Raw genomic sequence first — 18,174 nt, forward strand, 5'->3', positions numbered from 1 at the left:
CATGCGGCCCCCGACTTATACATAATAGATCATGTGGCCCGTAATATCATATGAGTTTGACATGCCTGTTCTAACCTAACCTATTCTATTCCGTAATAAATTACCAAAATTATTGGTAATTTATTAGAATAGGTTAATTAAAACGAAAATTAAAAATTTGCATTTCTAATCATAAATGCTTTCGAGATTCTGGAAGAGTGGCTGTTGGGGTTCCCTAGGTAAACTTTAACCTAATAACCATTGCAACTTCCATTATGTGCAAGTATGGCAAGAATGTTTTGTGTTTTTTCTTTTATATTCAACAGTCATCTGAACAAACTGTACTACTACATGCAATATTATGCTTTCTCTTTCTGCCTGCAATGACAAATTCTGTCTGGTGATAATTCTTTGGAATCATCTATTCCCAAGAAATCACTTCCACATATATCACAGTATTGATTGATGATGTTTGAATGAGTTTCAACTGCTAAATACTGTATATTTGCAGATGGCTTTAGAGATATTTTAATTATGATTTTTATGTATATAATAAACTTAGAAGCATACTACATATAATAATTCTTAAGAAAATGAAACTTACTTCTACCTATATAATTATATATATAAAAAAAATAATTCAATAGTGCTTCTTAAACTTTTTAGTGTCAATAAAAATTATGACTTTTTATTCATAAGAAATAGATTTTTTTAATTATATTGTTTTATTATATTATGATGATAAATAGTTTAATTATAAAAAAATTCATATATTTTCATTTGAAATATTCATATTTTCTTAACATCAACAGAAGTGACCTTCATTTTCTTAAAATAATTACATATAAGATAGCATTTCAAATTTTCTTCAAGATGAATAAATATAAATAAAATGAATTTTAAATGGTTTTAGAATAAATACTATACCTTCTAATTCTTTTTGTCTACGTTCTCGTTCTTCTTCTTCTTGCTTTTCTAACAATTTTTTCTTATATGAAGACGTAACAAAAGCCTCCTTATCTTCAAATTCATTTCCTTCTTTTTCTCTTTCTTTCTGAATTTGTCTCTCTATTCTTCTTTCATACTCTTTTTTCCTTAATTCAGCAGCTTTCATTAGTGATCCTATATATTTAGGCTATTAAAATATAAAAAAGCATTATAAGAAATACTTCCAATTCAATTAATAATTTATTATAATGATTTAAATATTGTTCAAACTTTATTTTTATATAATTTATTATGAATACAGAAAAATAAGATTTGTAAATAAACAGGTTTCAAAACATTTTTACTATATTAATATGAGAAATTTTTATCTTAATTAAAAAATAATAATGATTATTTCATTTATTTTATAACAAATAAGCAATACAAAACATATACAAGTGAAAGAATTTATTTAGTTGTTGGAATTTTCTATATTCCTTAATTATACTGAGAAACAAAATAAAACTCGACGTCTGTTAAAGGATGATTTTTATAAAAATTAGGATAAGTCGTAAGATGATTTTTATAAAAATCTTTTACTGATTTCAAATCTACTTTCCATTTCTATTTATTGGGTCAGTTTTTAAGTAATGATCATTTCTTTCTGCCAGCAAAACATTATTTGTGATGAAAACATGACTAGTAGTAATGATTGTATATTCACCTAAAATGTAGTCTTTATAGATTTCCTGCTGCATTTAACTGCAGGAACATCTGTCTGCAGTGTCCAGCAGTAGTCATCTAATATTCTTAGACTCCATCTATTTTGGTAACAGCTTAGTCAGCTTAACAGCAGATGGTTTATAACCCCTGACGGAATCTTTTGCTGTGTTCATCACTTACAGCAACCTAAGTTACTGGGAAAGAAATCCAGATGCGAGTCCAAGAAATGAATCTTGAGAGAGACACAACATCCTGGTTGTCTGTAGTTCCACAAGAGTTTCCTTTTATAGTTATATGCCCTATGGTTACCAAGAAAATTGTTCATTTCTTAAGGGAACTGCCCACACAGTTGCCTCCGATACATTCAAGCTTTTTTAAATTCAGAAACTTTCATTAGTTCCTGTATTTGCAGACCAACAAACATGCCCTACCTGATCTTATCATGACTAACTGTAGGAAACTTAGTCTTCATAGAGTAATGATCCATAGAGTAATGGGCAAAGGTAAGTACCTTTGCCCATTACTCTATGGCTTTCACAGTTTCATCAAACCAAGTTTTATAAGTAGACAGGTGGAAAGTATATTTTTCTCCAGGAGACAAGTGGCTCATTTACTATGTTCGTCTCTCCAACAGCAAGTCAGTCTTTCTTTGGTCATTGTTGTTTGATGAATTGCAGTTTACAATCTCTAGTTGTCAACAGACACAAAAAGCAGCAGAACTTTGTGAAGCCTAGCTGTAGTCCCAAAAATAGAGCTAACACTTTTAAATCACCACAAATATGCCATCTGTGGAGATAACATTGTATGCAACTTAGGACAAGCTTCACGCTTTCATATGATTCTGTGATGTGGTGAGCAATAGAACTGATGGATATATGTTCCCATTATCATATCCAGTATGAAGTCTTTAATAGCTTAAACACGTTTTCGGCTGCGTTAATCAGCCTTCGTCAGTTAAACGAAGAATAACATCGAATCAAATTCGAATTTACAAAAAACCACGACTGCGCATAGATGGGACTATGCTACAAACAGAATAAAAGAAGAAATTAATAAACAGTAATAAATACAAGAATATGATGAGACCGTAGTAGGTTCCCTCTTCTTCTTTTTTAAGCTATTAAAGACTTTATACTGGATATGTTAAAGGTGTTGTACGTTTGATATATGTTCCCATTATGCAACAGCAATGCCTTCATACTTTTCTTGAAAGAATCTACGAAAAGTCACTGTCATGGTCCTTTTTATTTTCAAATTCAAATCTGCACACGTTACAGAAGCCATTGGGGAATGACGGTTAGAAGAGAGTCCATTAACAGCCACTCGTTTGAGTCGATGGACAATGATTGGTCAACAACGGACGGACATTGGCCGGATTTTCCCAGACTGGGGAACACTGGCGGATCGGCTTGAGCTCCATCGGGTATAAAAGGGACAACTTTTGGCAGGCTCAAAGCTTGCATTCGAACTTCCCAAAAGGTACGGATCTTGATACGTGCGGATTAGGTGCTGGATTGCTGCAAGGTGTCCTTTCGACAGACCTGTGTTGGGACTAGAATAACTTTAAAGTATTGTATGGTGTACGAGTAGAGACACACAGTGTAAACCGTTCATATTCATGTACTTTTGTTTGTGTAACTCAAGTTGAGTAATAGTTGTTGTTTTGTGTGAATAAATTAGTGGTTGTGGTTACATACAGAACTATACGTGTGAACTCATTTTGGATTGACTGTCACCATTCTCTAGATTTTACTGAATACTAAAAGTCTTCATGACAGTGTCAGCATCATAGCAGTATATTAGATAATTGGCCAGGAAAAAGTTTCAAATTCATGTTACCTTTCATTAAAAAAAAAAAAATTTTTGTATCTTTGCTTAACAAACTCCATCCTTTCAATCTAGAACCAAATAATTCAGCCCGTATTTTTGGATAAGTCGGGATCATATACAAGATCATTTAATTCTGACTGGTTGATTAGAACAGGGTCAATTAATGCAGAAAAACTAGGTCCTTTTCTTCACTAGTCGATAGCATGCTTTATCTGAAGGTGTAAGATGCTGATAAAGCATCTTACGTTTTCAGTGCAACAGGAATAGGGAGCTCTGGACCGTATAGCACTGGCCTTAAAGTTGACAGAATGTTTGGATATACAGATAAAAGGATTCAAAAGTAAAAGTCATTATGAAGTTCTATAACCAACATATTACAAGCGTTTTTGAAGTGTTTTCAGGTTATTTAAATAACGATTCTGATTAATCAAAGTGATTTATTGCACAATTACAGATAAAGAGTTTTAATCTGTTACAAATAAGTGAAGTCCAATAGAAAAATTGAGATTTGTATTCAGCACATCAGAATTATCAAGAAACAGTCATAATTGTTTATTTAACAAAATTTCTGTTGACTAATGTAATCTGCACTTTTGATATAATTCCAGTTCTTTGATTCAATATCTTTAACAAAGTTTTTCAAAGTGTAAGGTGTAAGCAATCCTTTTAGAAAAAGTATCAGTTCAAAGAAAAGTTAAGAATTAAAATATAACATAGCAAAATTGTAACACATTTTTAAAAAGTTTTTAATATATTTTTTTAACTTATCTCATTTAAATTATAATCTAATTACATGCTAATCATAAATTTGGTAAAATGCTAGTTGTCACAGAAATTTCCGCACATTTTCAATCTATGAGAACTTCAAGACAAAAGCATCAGTCAACTTTGTTTTTTCATTTTTTTTGCCTCGATTTAGTTATGCATTTATATTATAAAAGGAAAGTTGAAGGTCTTTGGACAAGAATTTATAGCTGTGAGTTCTCTGATTCCTGATTGAAAAATAAACTGGTTAGAATCAAATAGAGAAGATGATACCATTCTTCTAAACTGTTATCTAAAAAGATAAAATTTCTGAGTCCAGAAGTAATATTCCACAATCTCGTCAACTTATAAAGTCTGATTCTATGTAGATAACTCTGAAATCAAATAATTATTCCATAAATAAACTAACTTCAAAACAATGTTTTAAATTAAAATGAACAACTGAAGTGCCTTTGGCCGGTGTGCTTCTTCTCACAGTAAATCACAAACGTTTTCGAAGAAGCACACCGGCCAAAGGCACTTCAGTTGTTCATTTTAATTTAGTTTCACTCCGGTGTTTATCCTTTACTTTAACAATGTTTTAATGAAGGAAAAAACTTGTAAAATCAAGAATAAATAAATAGAAAGTCATTTTATGCTTTGAGTATTTTGAACTCAACCCAAAGATGCCTTAAAAATATGTTAGATCAAAAGCAGTTGCCTTAATAGTAAGCAAGTAGATGAATTGGTTACTATAATTACAATAATAATATAATGTGCAAGTTATTAAGCAATATTACATAATATATGTAAAAATATTAACAAAGGATATTATTAGATTACAAATTACTAATTACAAATTATGGTTACAAGTTGAAACAAGAGTCAATAGACTCAAACCTTGCTATGAAGTATTTCAACAAAATATCCATTAGTATTACCTTTGAATTATCAATTTTTAACAAGATAATGGCTTAAGCCCCTTATCTTTAGCCAAATTCTGATATTGTGTAATTGTGTGCAATTGTATGTTGTGTAATTATAATGAAGATTGTGCAAACTTATTGATTAAGAGTTGGACAAATCCAGTGGTGATGATAGTGATGATCAATTTTCTCATATTATCTTCCTAAACTGGTGGAAAATAAAATCCCAACACCAAGGAAAAATTAGTTTAGATGAACAAAATTCAGGCAAAGCATTTGTCTAGGTAACAAATTTATTTGATTGAATTTTTAAGGTCACAGGCTAAAGTATGTGTGAGAAGATCCATTTCAAATTTGAAATGGTGGTACATTAATAACCACTGTAGTCACCATGATTTTGAATGCAAGCATGCAAGCATACATGCATTGTGTCATACAGGTGCCGTATGTCATTTTGCGGGATGGAGTTCCATGACTGTTTCACTTGGTCAGTCAAATCAGCAACAGTTAATGCTGGTTGTTGGTGAAGCTGAATTTGTTGTCCAATAATGTCCCATACATGCTTGATGAGAGTAAGCTCTGGTGATCTCACTGGCCAAGGCAACTCTGTCGACACTCTGTAGAGCACAATAGATGACAGCAACGGTACGAGGAAGATCATTAGCCTGTTGGTAAACACCCCCTTGAATATTGCTTATGAATGGCAATACAACCAGTTCAATCACCAGTCTGATGTACAAATTTGCTGTCAAAGTGCTCAGGATAATGAGAAGAGTGCTCCTGCTGTCATAGAAAATTGCTCCCCAGACCATAACTATTGGTGTAGGTCCAGTGTGTCTATGCTGCAAACAGCTTGGTTCCAAGTGCTAACATGGTCTCCTCCTAACCAACATATGGCCATCACTGGCACCAAGACAGAAACAGCTCTCATCTGAGAACACAACAGATCTCCACTCCACCCTCCAATGAGCTCTTGCTTGACACCACTGAAGTCACAGATGGCAGTGATTTGGAGTTAATGGAATAAATGCCACAGGGCGTCTGGCTCGGAACTGTCCCTCAATAACCGATTTGTTACAGTTTACTGAGTCACTCTGGAGCCAACAGAAGCTCTAATTTCTGCTGCAGATGCAGTACGATATGCCACCGCCATGCAGTGAATACGGGTCTTCCCTCTCAATAGTGGCCCATGTGCGGTAGAACCCAGGTCTTCTTGAGACAGCACCTTCCCGTGACTACAGCTACCAACAATCATGCACAGTGGATACATCCCTGCCAAGTCTTTCTGCAATAGCGTGGAAAGAAAATCCACCTTCTCATAGCCCTATTACACAGCCTTGTTCAAACTCAATAGGCTGTTGATACTGCCTTCTTTGTCTCCTTAAAGGCATTCTTGACTCAAACCTTAACTCACAACATTCAATCCAGACGATAAGTAACACTCAACAAGTTTACATCGTGTATTTATAGCAAACGTAATTTGCATGTTCATAGTGGTTCTACTCACGTCACTCTTCTTCGTCTAGCACAAAATTTGAATACATGCCATCTTTCAGATATGAAAACACAAGTTTCGTTTATCTAGCACAACTTTTTCTTGGCGTTGGGATTTTATTTTCTGCCAGTGTATGTAAAACATGCATATATAAGATTAAATACAATCCAAGCAAATTGAAAGCCATCAATTCTCAAAACTGACAGAAATATTGATTAATATCCCAGAAATAAAAAACTGTTTTCACTGTTTGCCTACCTTTAGTCAAACTTTTTATTCTCAGTAGAATATACTGTAAAATAGTAAAAATCAGCAAGCACACAGGAATGAACTGTGTCCACAGGGTTAGCAGAGTAAGTGTTAAAGATGATGTTCACATTAATCAAGTATTATCATCTAGAATAATTTTATGTATATAATATTTTGTGTAAAAATGAACTAAATTGAACTGCCTGAAAAAATTCCTTAGCAAAACATTTTCTTAAAATATTAAGATTCTCTTGTATTCAGCACATATTGTGACATTAAAATCCCCTTAAATTATACTGCTACAGAAAGCAACAAAGTTACAACATTTTCAATTTTAATTTTTAATAATAATTTTATTATAGATTAAGTGCAAATTGTTGTTGGTTACTTTAAAATTCTTGATACCTTCCTTTGTTGTACTTACTGATGAAATATATTAATTTATTAAGTTTCAAATGACATTAGGATTTTAAATTTGATTTGTCACATTGAATTTAATTTTGTAATCTGGCCAAATTTATTAATTGAAACATTCACATGTGATGAAGCAATGAGGTTAAACAAAAATACAGATACATGATGGAATCATGTATTTGTGGTGTGTATTCCATAGCCATGCTGCTGTTTCATTGCAACCTTTTCTTTAGTATCTAGTTTTATGAAGTAAATTATAATATTTTTCTACTTTAAAAGATGCATCTGTTACAATAGAGATTTCAAAACCAAAGGAAATCTTTAATCATGCTTTATTATTCAAAAAATAAACAATTTACAGACATTCTAATCCATTAAAACTTTTCTGAATGATATTGAATACGATCAAAGATACTGTGTTAATAATAATTAATTAAAATGATTTCTTTTTACAGTTCCTTAAGTTTTGCATCAGTTAATCATCACTTATAGTAATTAAATAGATGAAAATAATCAAGGAAGGTTAAAAACATTTTTTGAAACAATAACATGGATTCAAATATTTCAGTTTTCATATCATAAAATTGTAATTTAATAAATAACTACAGTGGTACCTTGGTACTCAAACAATTCTCTATTCTAACATATGTTTACGGAGAAAAAAGTTTGATACTTGACCAAACAAACACAACCTGCTGGAACAAATTCAGTTAATAACAAATATTTTTATTTTAACTAATTTTGTCATCCATAAAAAAATTTTTTATGTTAAAAATGAGTAATTAATTTAAAAATAAAATGAAACCCTAGAATTGCCTATCTTTATCAGACAAAATTGTACTTGATCTCTCTCTCTCTCTCTCTTTTTTTTTTTTTTTTTACTTTTGCTTGTGGATGGATAATCTCTGGTTTAGAGTAACCAATTAAAAACAATTATTCAAATGATCAATCAGAGGCCATATTTTATGAAAATGGTCATGGTTTGTATCATCTTGTGGTAAATGTTTTTCATTATTATTAAAATGTAAAACTTCTTAAAGTTTTTCAAAAACTGATTTAAAGGCATTGTGTCTGTAATATGTTGAAATCCATATTTTCTTCACCAGTATCATCTTATATTAAAATAATATTGTACTGACATAAATATAATACCAATAAAATTTTCAATTTCTAATGCACTAATATTTATGGGACAATTTATATTTTTTTGCAATGAGTATAGGTTTGTTTCAGAAACAATTTTTTTCACCAATTCTTCTGTAAAGAAATATGAAAACAATCTGTATTGTGTTTTCAGAGCTAAAGTTTCAGAACCTTTGAATGTAGTTTGAGATTCATTTAATATCAAAGATTTTTCCCCCCAAACTAAGTTACATCATACTAATTGCTTTTTTCAGTTTGATGCATGTGATACTTAAGTTGATGACGAAGCATTAGTGAAAATATCAGTCACACTGCCACTCCCAGAATTACATTCTGCAACATCTTTATTTCTATCATCATCATTAATATTTCTTTTGGCATTACTTCAGGCCCATCCAAACCTGCTAATGTATTTGCACTAAATTCATCATTGCTTGAATCTGAAACATCATATGCAACTTTAGAAATATAACCATCACTAAACACTTCCTCAAAATATGCTTCATGATCTTTATCTAGTATTAGATGACTCATTTTATACTACCGTATATACTCGAGTAATAGTCGATCACATGTAAAAGATGTCCTCATAATTTTGGCCAAAAATCTAAAATTTTTAATAAACCCCCTGTAAAGGTCAACCGTAATATTTCATGGACAACAGATCAACATTTGTCAAAATTTTTTCATTAAAAAAAAAAATATGAAAATTAAATATCAAAATTCATGTAATTCCAGTTTCATATTTTTAAAAGAACTATTACAGAAAATGGACTTCTTTTTTCTGCAACTTTTACTATCAGATCTGAAGTATGGAAGTTGATTAGAATTTAAATCACTTTTAAAGTCACTTTGATCCTCTAGGCATGACAAATTACTGCATTGCTTCCGAGATGGAAGAATATCCTGTGTTATTAAACAATGAATAGCTACATCTTCACTTGTAAAGAAATCTCTTGATTATTTTATTTTCATGTAAATACAAAAATCTTTAAAATTTTGCTTTCCTATAGAAAACAAGTCATCTTAGGGGACCAGTATTCTACAGATGTGCCAAATCGGTAATATTACTTTAATTCATTGCGTTTTTGTTTATATTTATTTAGACATCAGTTGGGCTTCTGCTACTGATTCAGTACTTTGGATTCTAGCTTGAATTTCAGCCCCTCAAAAGTAGTATAGTCAACCTCATAAATTTGACCTTAAAAAAAGTGTCTAAAAAATTTGAATTTTACATGAGTATAGATGGTAATCTGAATTTACATAAAAATAATATATCTTTGTATGCATCATATGAAAAATAAGTTGTTCTTAGAAGTATCTACTAAACATTATAAAATGCTGCATTAAACTAGTTATATAATATAATTAATCTACTTTAAAAGTTGTTAACTAAGTTTATTAATTAGCATACGTATCCTCCTAACAAAAAAGTTACTTTAAAAATTTGGACAATTGTCCTAGTATAAGTACTACTAGATATGAAGATATGCACAACATTGTAATACTGCAAAAAATGAAAAACCTGAAATTAATTCAATAATTTTAAAGTTTTTTATATCAACTATATAAAACTATTACAAAACTAACCTTTCTAATTATAAAAATAATTTTAGTTTCGATCAAAACTTTGATATAAACTAATCGAACTTCAAAACAAATTGAGGCAATAATCAACATGATGTACTAGAATATTCTATAATTAGGTGCCTCCTAGCACACAAAATTGACAATAATAAAATCTCTGAAATGTTGCCTATCTACAATGCTGTACTTTGGAACATTTTAGCAAGTAAATGTGAAATTATAGCAACTTAAACTATTTGTTGTATATCTGCAATCTTATGCATTTATGCACTAACTGGCTGAAAGAACTAGCAATGAAAGTCTATGATGAAGGAATCCAAAAATAGTGTCATGCTGTCGCAAATGCTTGAATTATAATTTAAGTACTTGTCACAGAACACTTAAGTAATCAGTGCAAGACCAAATGTTCACTTATTTTTCTACAATGACCACAATAACCACTTATTTTTCTACATAGTGGTGACTATGTAGAAAACTAACTGGTCTTATATTGATTACTTAATAAAACTTTTTTTTTATCATCACTGTTTTCATTTCCATTTTTATAACCAAATGTTCTTTACTTTCTTGACACTTCTCATATAGATTAAAAATTTGTAATAATAAAATATTTAAGTAATAAAATTACTTTTCTATCCTTAATGATGATTTCTCTTTTTTCTGCATTTTTACTTTTCATATCATCATAAATACTATCGTACTCGTAAATAGTAGGATCTTCTTCTAATAGTTTTTGTATCTCCATATGTGTCTGCAAAAATACAATGATTACATTAATATAATTATTAACGTATTTTATTATATTGTTTAAATAATTAAATTTTATTTTACATAAAAAAACATTTTAATCTAAACTTTGCATTTTATCAAAAGAAACCATAGTATTCAACTACAACATCTATTAGATCAGATTATAAACTTAAAATATACATAATGCACTTAAGTACAGTAATTTTACACGATTCTATTAAAATTCAGTTCCATAAAATATTATCATTAGGTTAAGATAAACTAATTACAGTAACAAGCATATCGTAAAATCAAAACAATAATTTTCATCTCCACATGCAAAATTACTATACAAAATGCAAAAATGTTTCATATTAAACAATGTTGGTAATATTTGTCAGATTTCTTTAGTGCTAAGAAATAAATTTAATGAGTCAAAAAAACTTTAAAATACTGGTATACAAAGTTTTAAATCATCAGTAAATTAATAAATAGTACTATAACAGGCATGGGCAAATGCGGCTCTTTTTCAGTTACATGTGGCTCTTGCTGAAAGTGCTATCCTTCCCAGCCTTACCATACTATCCGCCACAACAGTAGAGAACTATGGCTCCCATACGTTTTGCAAAACCTACATTGAGTTACATGTGGCTCCCACTGAACTCTTGCTTGCCCACCTCTGTACTATAATACATCAATTTAAAATACAAAAGATAAAAACGTTAATTACTCTACAATATATTATAATCTACAAAATAACAAATTCAAAGAAAGAGAAAAAAAGCATAATCTCTTTAACATCCATGTTCATTAACAGACAATATTTAGCACATTACCATTAACATAATACAGTAGAGAGTCGTTAATCTGAACCCTGGAAATCGAAATCGCCGGTAATCCAAATGATTTTCAGTCGGACTGTGTCGTGCTGAATCGAACGTTTTTGATACTAGATTTACTTCTAAAGTATAATTTTCATGTTTTTATATTCTTCAATATATTTATTTTGTTTGTACAAAATAAAGAAATAATTTTTAACGATACAATAGCCTCGATTATTATTATAAAAATTTTCGTTAGGCTTAAAATCGACAAAAATTCAACACGAAGTGACATGCAACGGAGAAAAATTCAACATGAAGTGACACGCAACGAAGAAAAATTTGAACATCGGACAGGTTAATATATTTTTCTGTACATAATCGGTAATCCGAACAAATCACTAATCTGAACAACCCCAGTCCCCAATTGATTCGGATTAACGACTCTCTACTGTATTAACATTAGTCCAAGAAAAACTTCTTTCTGCAATTGAACATTAGAATAGGCCTATGAAGAAATTTAAGAATTAATTCTTTTGCCTCTATGTCCTTATTAAATTCTTTATTATGAGGGCTGTTCGGAAAGTTTGCGGCCTCAAATAGAACAACAAACAATGTTAAAACTTTTTTTATTTTTCAATAGAGTTTCCTTTATTAGCAATGCACTTATTCCAGCGATGTTCCAGCTTTTTTATGCCATCACAATAGGTCGATTTGTCAAGGTGTGCAAAATACTCATTCACTTCAGAGATGACTCCGTCATTTGAGTGGAATCTCTTTCCAGCCAAAAATTTTTTTAGGTTTGGAAAAAGGTGGAAGTCACTGGGCGCGAAATCAGGTGAGTACGGTGGATGTGGAACTAATTGGAAGCGAAATTCGTTTATCTTTTGTTCAGTGATTCTGGCAGAATATGCAGGTGCATTATCATGGTGGAACGGAACCCTTTTTCTTCTTCAGGTGTTGCCTTTTTTCTTCGATGTCTTTCTTAAGTTTTTCCAAAAGTTCACAGTAATAGACAGCATTGATGGTCTTTCCTCTTTCTAGGTAGTCAATAAAGATGATGCCTTTAGCATCCCAAAAAACTGAAGCTATCACTTTCCCCGCTGATGGAACTGTCTTTGCCTTCTTTGGTGGCGGCAAACTGTGGTGTTTCCACTGCTTCGACTGTTCTTTTGTTTCAGGAGTATAGTAATGGATCCACATTTCATCAGTAGTCACAAACCAATGCAAGAAATCCTGTGGATTTTTCTGGTAGAAGTCCAAACACTCCTTTGACATCAAAGTGCGAACACAATTTTGCTCGGCGGTCAGCAGATGCGGCAACAACCTTGCTGAGACCTTCGTCATACCCAAATTTTCGGTTAAGATGTGGTGCACTCGGTCAACAGAGATGCCTGTTGTCTCAGCTATCTCACGCGTTTTCAAACGGCGATCTGCTAACACAAAATCGTAAACCTTGTCGATATTTTCTTCAGTGACAGCAGTTGACGGCCGTCCGCTGCGAGGGTCATCTTCCACACTCTCTCTGCCAGATTTAAAAAGGGCTGTCCATTTTTTCACAGTGGTATACGAAGAAGCAGACTCTCCCAAAACATCATCCATGTCAGCTTTGATTTGAGATGGAATCAACGCTTTTTTCGTCAGGTATTTTATGACCGCACGAGTCTTCGTCTTCTCCATTTTTAACAAAGCACTTGCACACTAACTATCTGCTAAGTGGTCGTGGCAAAACTTTACGACAAATCAAGCAGAAATTGGTATTGTATCTTTAGCAAAGATGTCTGAATAATTCCTGCCAAAAATTAAATTGATCGCAGTGTCGCATATAGGCAAGGCCACGAACTTTCCGAACAGCCCTCGTATATCATTGTCTACGTTTGCCTTTGTGTATTAATAGATCTTATTATACTGGTGTTGTTTTCGTTTTAGCAAATAGAGGAAATCTTTTCTATTTGCTAAAACGGAAACAAAACCAGTATAATAAGATCTATTAATACACAGAGTCCAACGTATACAATGATATAATAAAGGGTTAAAAATTGTTGCAACAGTTCCTTCAATTTTAAGACTGTTCAATGTAATTGTTCCTATAAGTAATGATATCAATGTCTGTACATTAAATTGAAAAATTTTAATTTTTATTAGAACAAACATGATATTTTCTATTACTATGTTAATATAAATAATGTAGAGAGATATGTATTCATTTTGTAAATTTAAAAATACACAATGTTTACAAAATTGGAATAAATTCATTATTTTGAATTCAATTTAAATATAAAGTCAAGAATAATCTAAACTGACATTAAAAATGTTTCATATTAAACAATTTTGGTAATATAAATCAAGCACTTTTTGTTTATTGAATGAAGCCAGTAAAGAACCATCAAATATTTTCAATCAAAGCAAAATGCAATATTTTCAAATTTAGCAAAACAAAGTAGTTGAAAGCAGTTAAAAAGTAGAAAAATAATTATAAAATACATTTTTAACAATTTATTTTGAAAACTATAATTGTTATATTCTTATTTTTGTAAAAACAAAATGTCTCTTGTCAAATCAATAATAAATAATCTACTAAATCTCTGATAAACCTACAGGCTTTTCAATTTCAAGAAAAGTTTAAACAATTATATCAAGTAAATGAATTTAAAGTAATTAAGAAAAGTCATTAAGCATTTCACTGTATATCAATTAAAAACATTAAAATTAAAAATATAATAAATGTTGTAACAATTTTTAAAACTAAATTGAATAACCAACACTCATATATATATATCCTAAGCATTATATAAAAACTGAATTAATATACTGTATTTCATTCAAATATTAAATTGTGACTATTCTAAGCAATCAAAAACAATGACTTTATAGTCATGTAATATTTTTTTGGTAAAATTGTGTTATTTAGAAAAAAAGAAAAAGTTTTATTTATTTTCAAAATGGAAATTAAAATGATTTTTACAGTTTTTATTTTAGTCTTCCTTGCACTCAAAAACATTTTAACTTATTTAAATAACAATAGTGGAATAAATCTTTTATTCAAGTTTTTATGATTTTTCTTTACTTTCATTTTACTATTATTTTGATATTTTAAGCACTGTCAAAATTTTAAATTGTAAAAACTTACCTTCTTTTTTACTTTACTTTTCCAACTGTCTACTTTTTGTTCAGGATCTAAAGACTATTTAAAAAACACAACATTAGAAAAAAAATTAAAAACACAAGTAATGAATCTTAAAATTTATTTATTCCAATAGTTATAAAAGTGATTTAACAATTGAAAATGAATATTATAAAATTTAATATAAATTTACTTATTGTTCTCAAACATAAATAGATAATACATAATACATCATTCGTTAAAAGTTTCTGAACAGTTTTAATAAAAGATTTTTTCATATGTGTATTGTGTGTATTTTATTTAACTAAGTAATGTATTATATGTAATGCATTATATATACAGCAATTACAAAATTATTGATAAAAGATTTTTATTCTTAATTAATGATACTAATTTTACAGGAATGTTATCTTATATAAAATTAATTTCTATATTTATTACAATTGAATTTGGTGATGTATTGCCAGATTATTTAAATATTAAATCACCTGAAGATGAATCATAAATTTTAAAAAATTACTTATTCATTCATAACTTAAAGTAATTAAATTTCTTTTAAAACGCAGTGGGTGATTGGTTAACAAACATAATTCATTCTAGGACTTTGTTCGCTATTTGAATTGTTCGTTAACCTATTATCAATAGGTTAATGAACCATAGGTTTTTATGGGTTTTGTTCTGGAGACCCCAAAAAATAAAAAAAATATATACTTTCTTACTACGTTTATTTATATGTAATAATAAAAATATATACATATACATATATATATATACAATCATGCATTTTTATTAGTCATGTTTTATCTGTTAGTGGGGATTAAAGAATCTGTCTAATGTTGATTGCTTTTCTCTCCAGGATTTTTCAGAAATAATTAATTGCATTGTAATTGTAGAGTGGGCAGAAGATGTCTGATGTTGCTGGGCAGTATGGCTTGAACAGGTCTACAGTAGGCTCCAGTTCAATCGTATATAAGACAGATACTGTATAATCAAAGAAGACTCAAGCAGCTTAATGAGTAACAAAAATCACATCTGAAAATAAAAAACATTGAAGAGCTTATAATGGAACCTGAAACTGATGTGATGACAGAAGAATGCCAAGAACTCTTGAATGAAGAACACCAAGAAACTCAGCTAGATATGTTTTCTTCTGAAAGAGGATTAATGCCAATATTTGCTATTAAAGATCTTTTGAAGAAGTGGTCATTACTTTTCTATCCTTAATGATGATTTCTTTTTTTCCGCTTTTTGGCTTTTCATATCGTCATAAATACTATCATATTCGTAAACGGTAGGATCTTCTAATACTTTCTGTATTTCCATATGTGTCTACAAAAATACAATGATTACACTAATATAATGCCGCATGTGGCTCTCGGAGCCGCATTTGTCCATGCCTGTTATAGTACTATTCATTAATTTACTGATGATTTAAAACTTTGTATACCAGTATTTTAAAGTTTTTTTGAGTCATTTAATTTATTTCTTAGCACTAAAGAAATCTGACAAATATTACCAACATTGTTTAATATGAAACATTTTTCCATTTTGTATAGTAATTTTGCATGTAGAGATGAAAATTATTGTTTTGATTTTATGATATGCTTGTTACTGTAATTAGTTTATCTTAACCCGATAATTTTATTTTATAGAACTGAATTTTAATAGAATCATGTAAAATTACTGTACTTAAGTGCATTATGTATACTTTAAGTTTATAATCTGATCTAATAGATGTTGTAGTTGAATACTATGGGTTCTTTTGATAAAATGCAAAGTTTAGATTAAATGTTTTTTATGTAAAATAAAATTTAATTATTTAAACAATATAATAAAATACATTAGTAATTATATTAATGTAATCATTGTATTTTTGTAGACACACATGGAAATACAGAAAGTATTAGAAGAAGATCCTACTGTTTATGAATATGATAGTATTTATGACGATATGAAAAGCCAAAAAGCGGAAAAAAAAGAAATCATCATTAAGGATAGAAAAGTAATGACCACTTCTTCAAAAGATCTTTAATAGCAAATATTGGCATTAATCCTTTTTCAGAAGAAAACATATCTAGCTGAGTTTCTTGGTGTTCTTCATTCAAGAGTTCTTGGCATTCTTCTGTCATCACATCAGTTTCAGGTTCCATTATAAGCTCTTCAATGTTCTTTATTTCTCAGATGTGATTTTTGTTACTCATTAAGCTGATTGAGTCTTCTTGATTATACAGTATCTGTCTTAGATAAGATTGAACCGCAGCCTACTGTAGACCTGTTCAAGCCATACTGCCCAGCAACATCAGACATCTTCTGCCCACTCTACCTTTGCTATTATACTCTCACTTTCAAAAATAAAAACTGATGCAAAACTTAACAAGTGCCTGTCCGACAATCTCACAAATGTGGGGTTTAGACGAGTAACATTCCTAAACCATTAAAATAATAAATTTACGAGGGGTTGTGAGGGAGACGAGAAGAACGAGGGAGAGAGTCGAGTAAGGGGAGAAGTGAGAGAGGACGACAGTTGATGACGGCACAAAAGGAAGAAAGGACAAAAAAGACATTATGAAGATGAGAACATTATTTTTCTATCAAGATGGTTACGAATTCTGGAAGATTATTGTCATTTCTAGTTCTCTACTTCTATCAACCTAATCCTACAAATTTTGGGGGCTCAGCCGGGATATTGAGAGAAATTCATACGAGAACTTTTAGAAGGGCAATGGAATCCAGACAAGATGGCGGAGTTAGTGATGCTACAGTGAACGACGAAGAACTACGACTGGCTGTTGTATCTAAGGACAATACAATGATGGGCGTGAAACGCCTTAAGTTTGTTGATTTGAAAGTCAAACTAGGATGACAAAAATTGAAAACGACAGGTAGAAAGAGAGAGTTGGTGCAAAGATTGAAGGCGGCACTTTTGATTGAGAATGTCAGAGACAAAGACGTGCAAAGCAATGACGATGCTGACGAAAGTGAGGACGAAGATAGTAATATTATGCAATATAAAAGTGAGCACTCTAAGCCAATGTTTACCTTTACAGATGTTGATGAATCCCTTGTGTAGGGTATGGAATTGCCTAGGTGAGCTATTCCCGCCCTGGTTTAAGATAACGAACTTTCGTGACGGAAGAACCATTAGAAACGGCCGTTGGAAGAACCGTTAGAAACGGCTGTTAGAAAAACCGTTGCGGTTTGAATCAACGATCGACAGACGATTGGCTGGCGGAGAATGGCCGTTGGCCGGACGTTGGGGAAATAGTGAAGCGGATTGGTGGAGGATTCGAACGCCGGCCACTATTTAAGAAGTAGTTTCGGCGGGAAAGGGGTCAGATCGTTTGCTATCGAAGTTCTAACTGTCTCTCTCTGTGGACGTGACAGAAACTTGGTGAAAGTGAACTCCAGTGGTCTACTACGAACTTTTCGAGACTCAGAGGTGTTGCTGATTCTAAGTCTGTAACCTGAGATCGTAAGGTGTTT

General features: G+C 30.9%; 2 protein-coding genes across 2 annotated transcripts; both read right to left on the reverse strand.

Annotated features, from left to right (window-relative positions):
- Positions 1-760: 760 nt before the first annotated feature.
- On the reverse strand, positions 761-14,782 carry LOC136985138 (nuclear speckle splicing regulatory protein 1-like). Its single transcript, XM_067282337.1, has 3 exons — positions 14,698-14,782; positions 10,646-10,768; positions 761-1,114 (listed from the first exon to the last, which is right to left on the reverse strand). The coding sequence occupies exons 2-3, from the start codon at positions 10,760-10,762 to the stop codon at positions 848-850; spliced, it is 384 nt and encodes a 127-aa protein (XP_067138438.1). The 5' UTR covers positions 10,763-10,768; positions 14,698-14,782; the 3' UTR covers positions 761-847.
- LOC136985133 (histone-lysine N-methyltransferase SETMAR-like) lies at positions 12,492-13,247 on the reverse strand. The gene has a single exon (XM_067282334.1). It carries the CDS (start codon positions 13,245-13,247, stop codon positions 12,492-12,494), a length of 756 nt encoding a protein of 251 aa, XP_067138435.1.
- Positions 14,783-18,174: the final 3,392 nt, after the last annotated feature.

Source organism: Centruroides vittatus, unplaced genomic scaffold (assembly GCF_030686945.1).
Source record: "Centruroides vittatus isolate TY-2023 unplaced genomic scaffold, ASM3068694v2 contig_954, whole genome shotgun sequence".
In the NCBI taxonomy this organism is placed as follows: Eukaryota; Metazoa; Arthropoda; class Arachnida; order Scorpiones; family Buthidae; genus Centruroides; species Centruroides vittatus.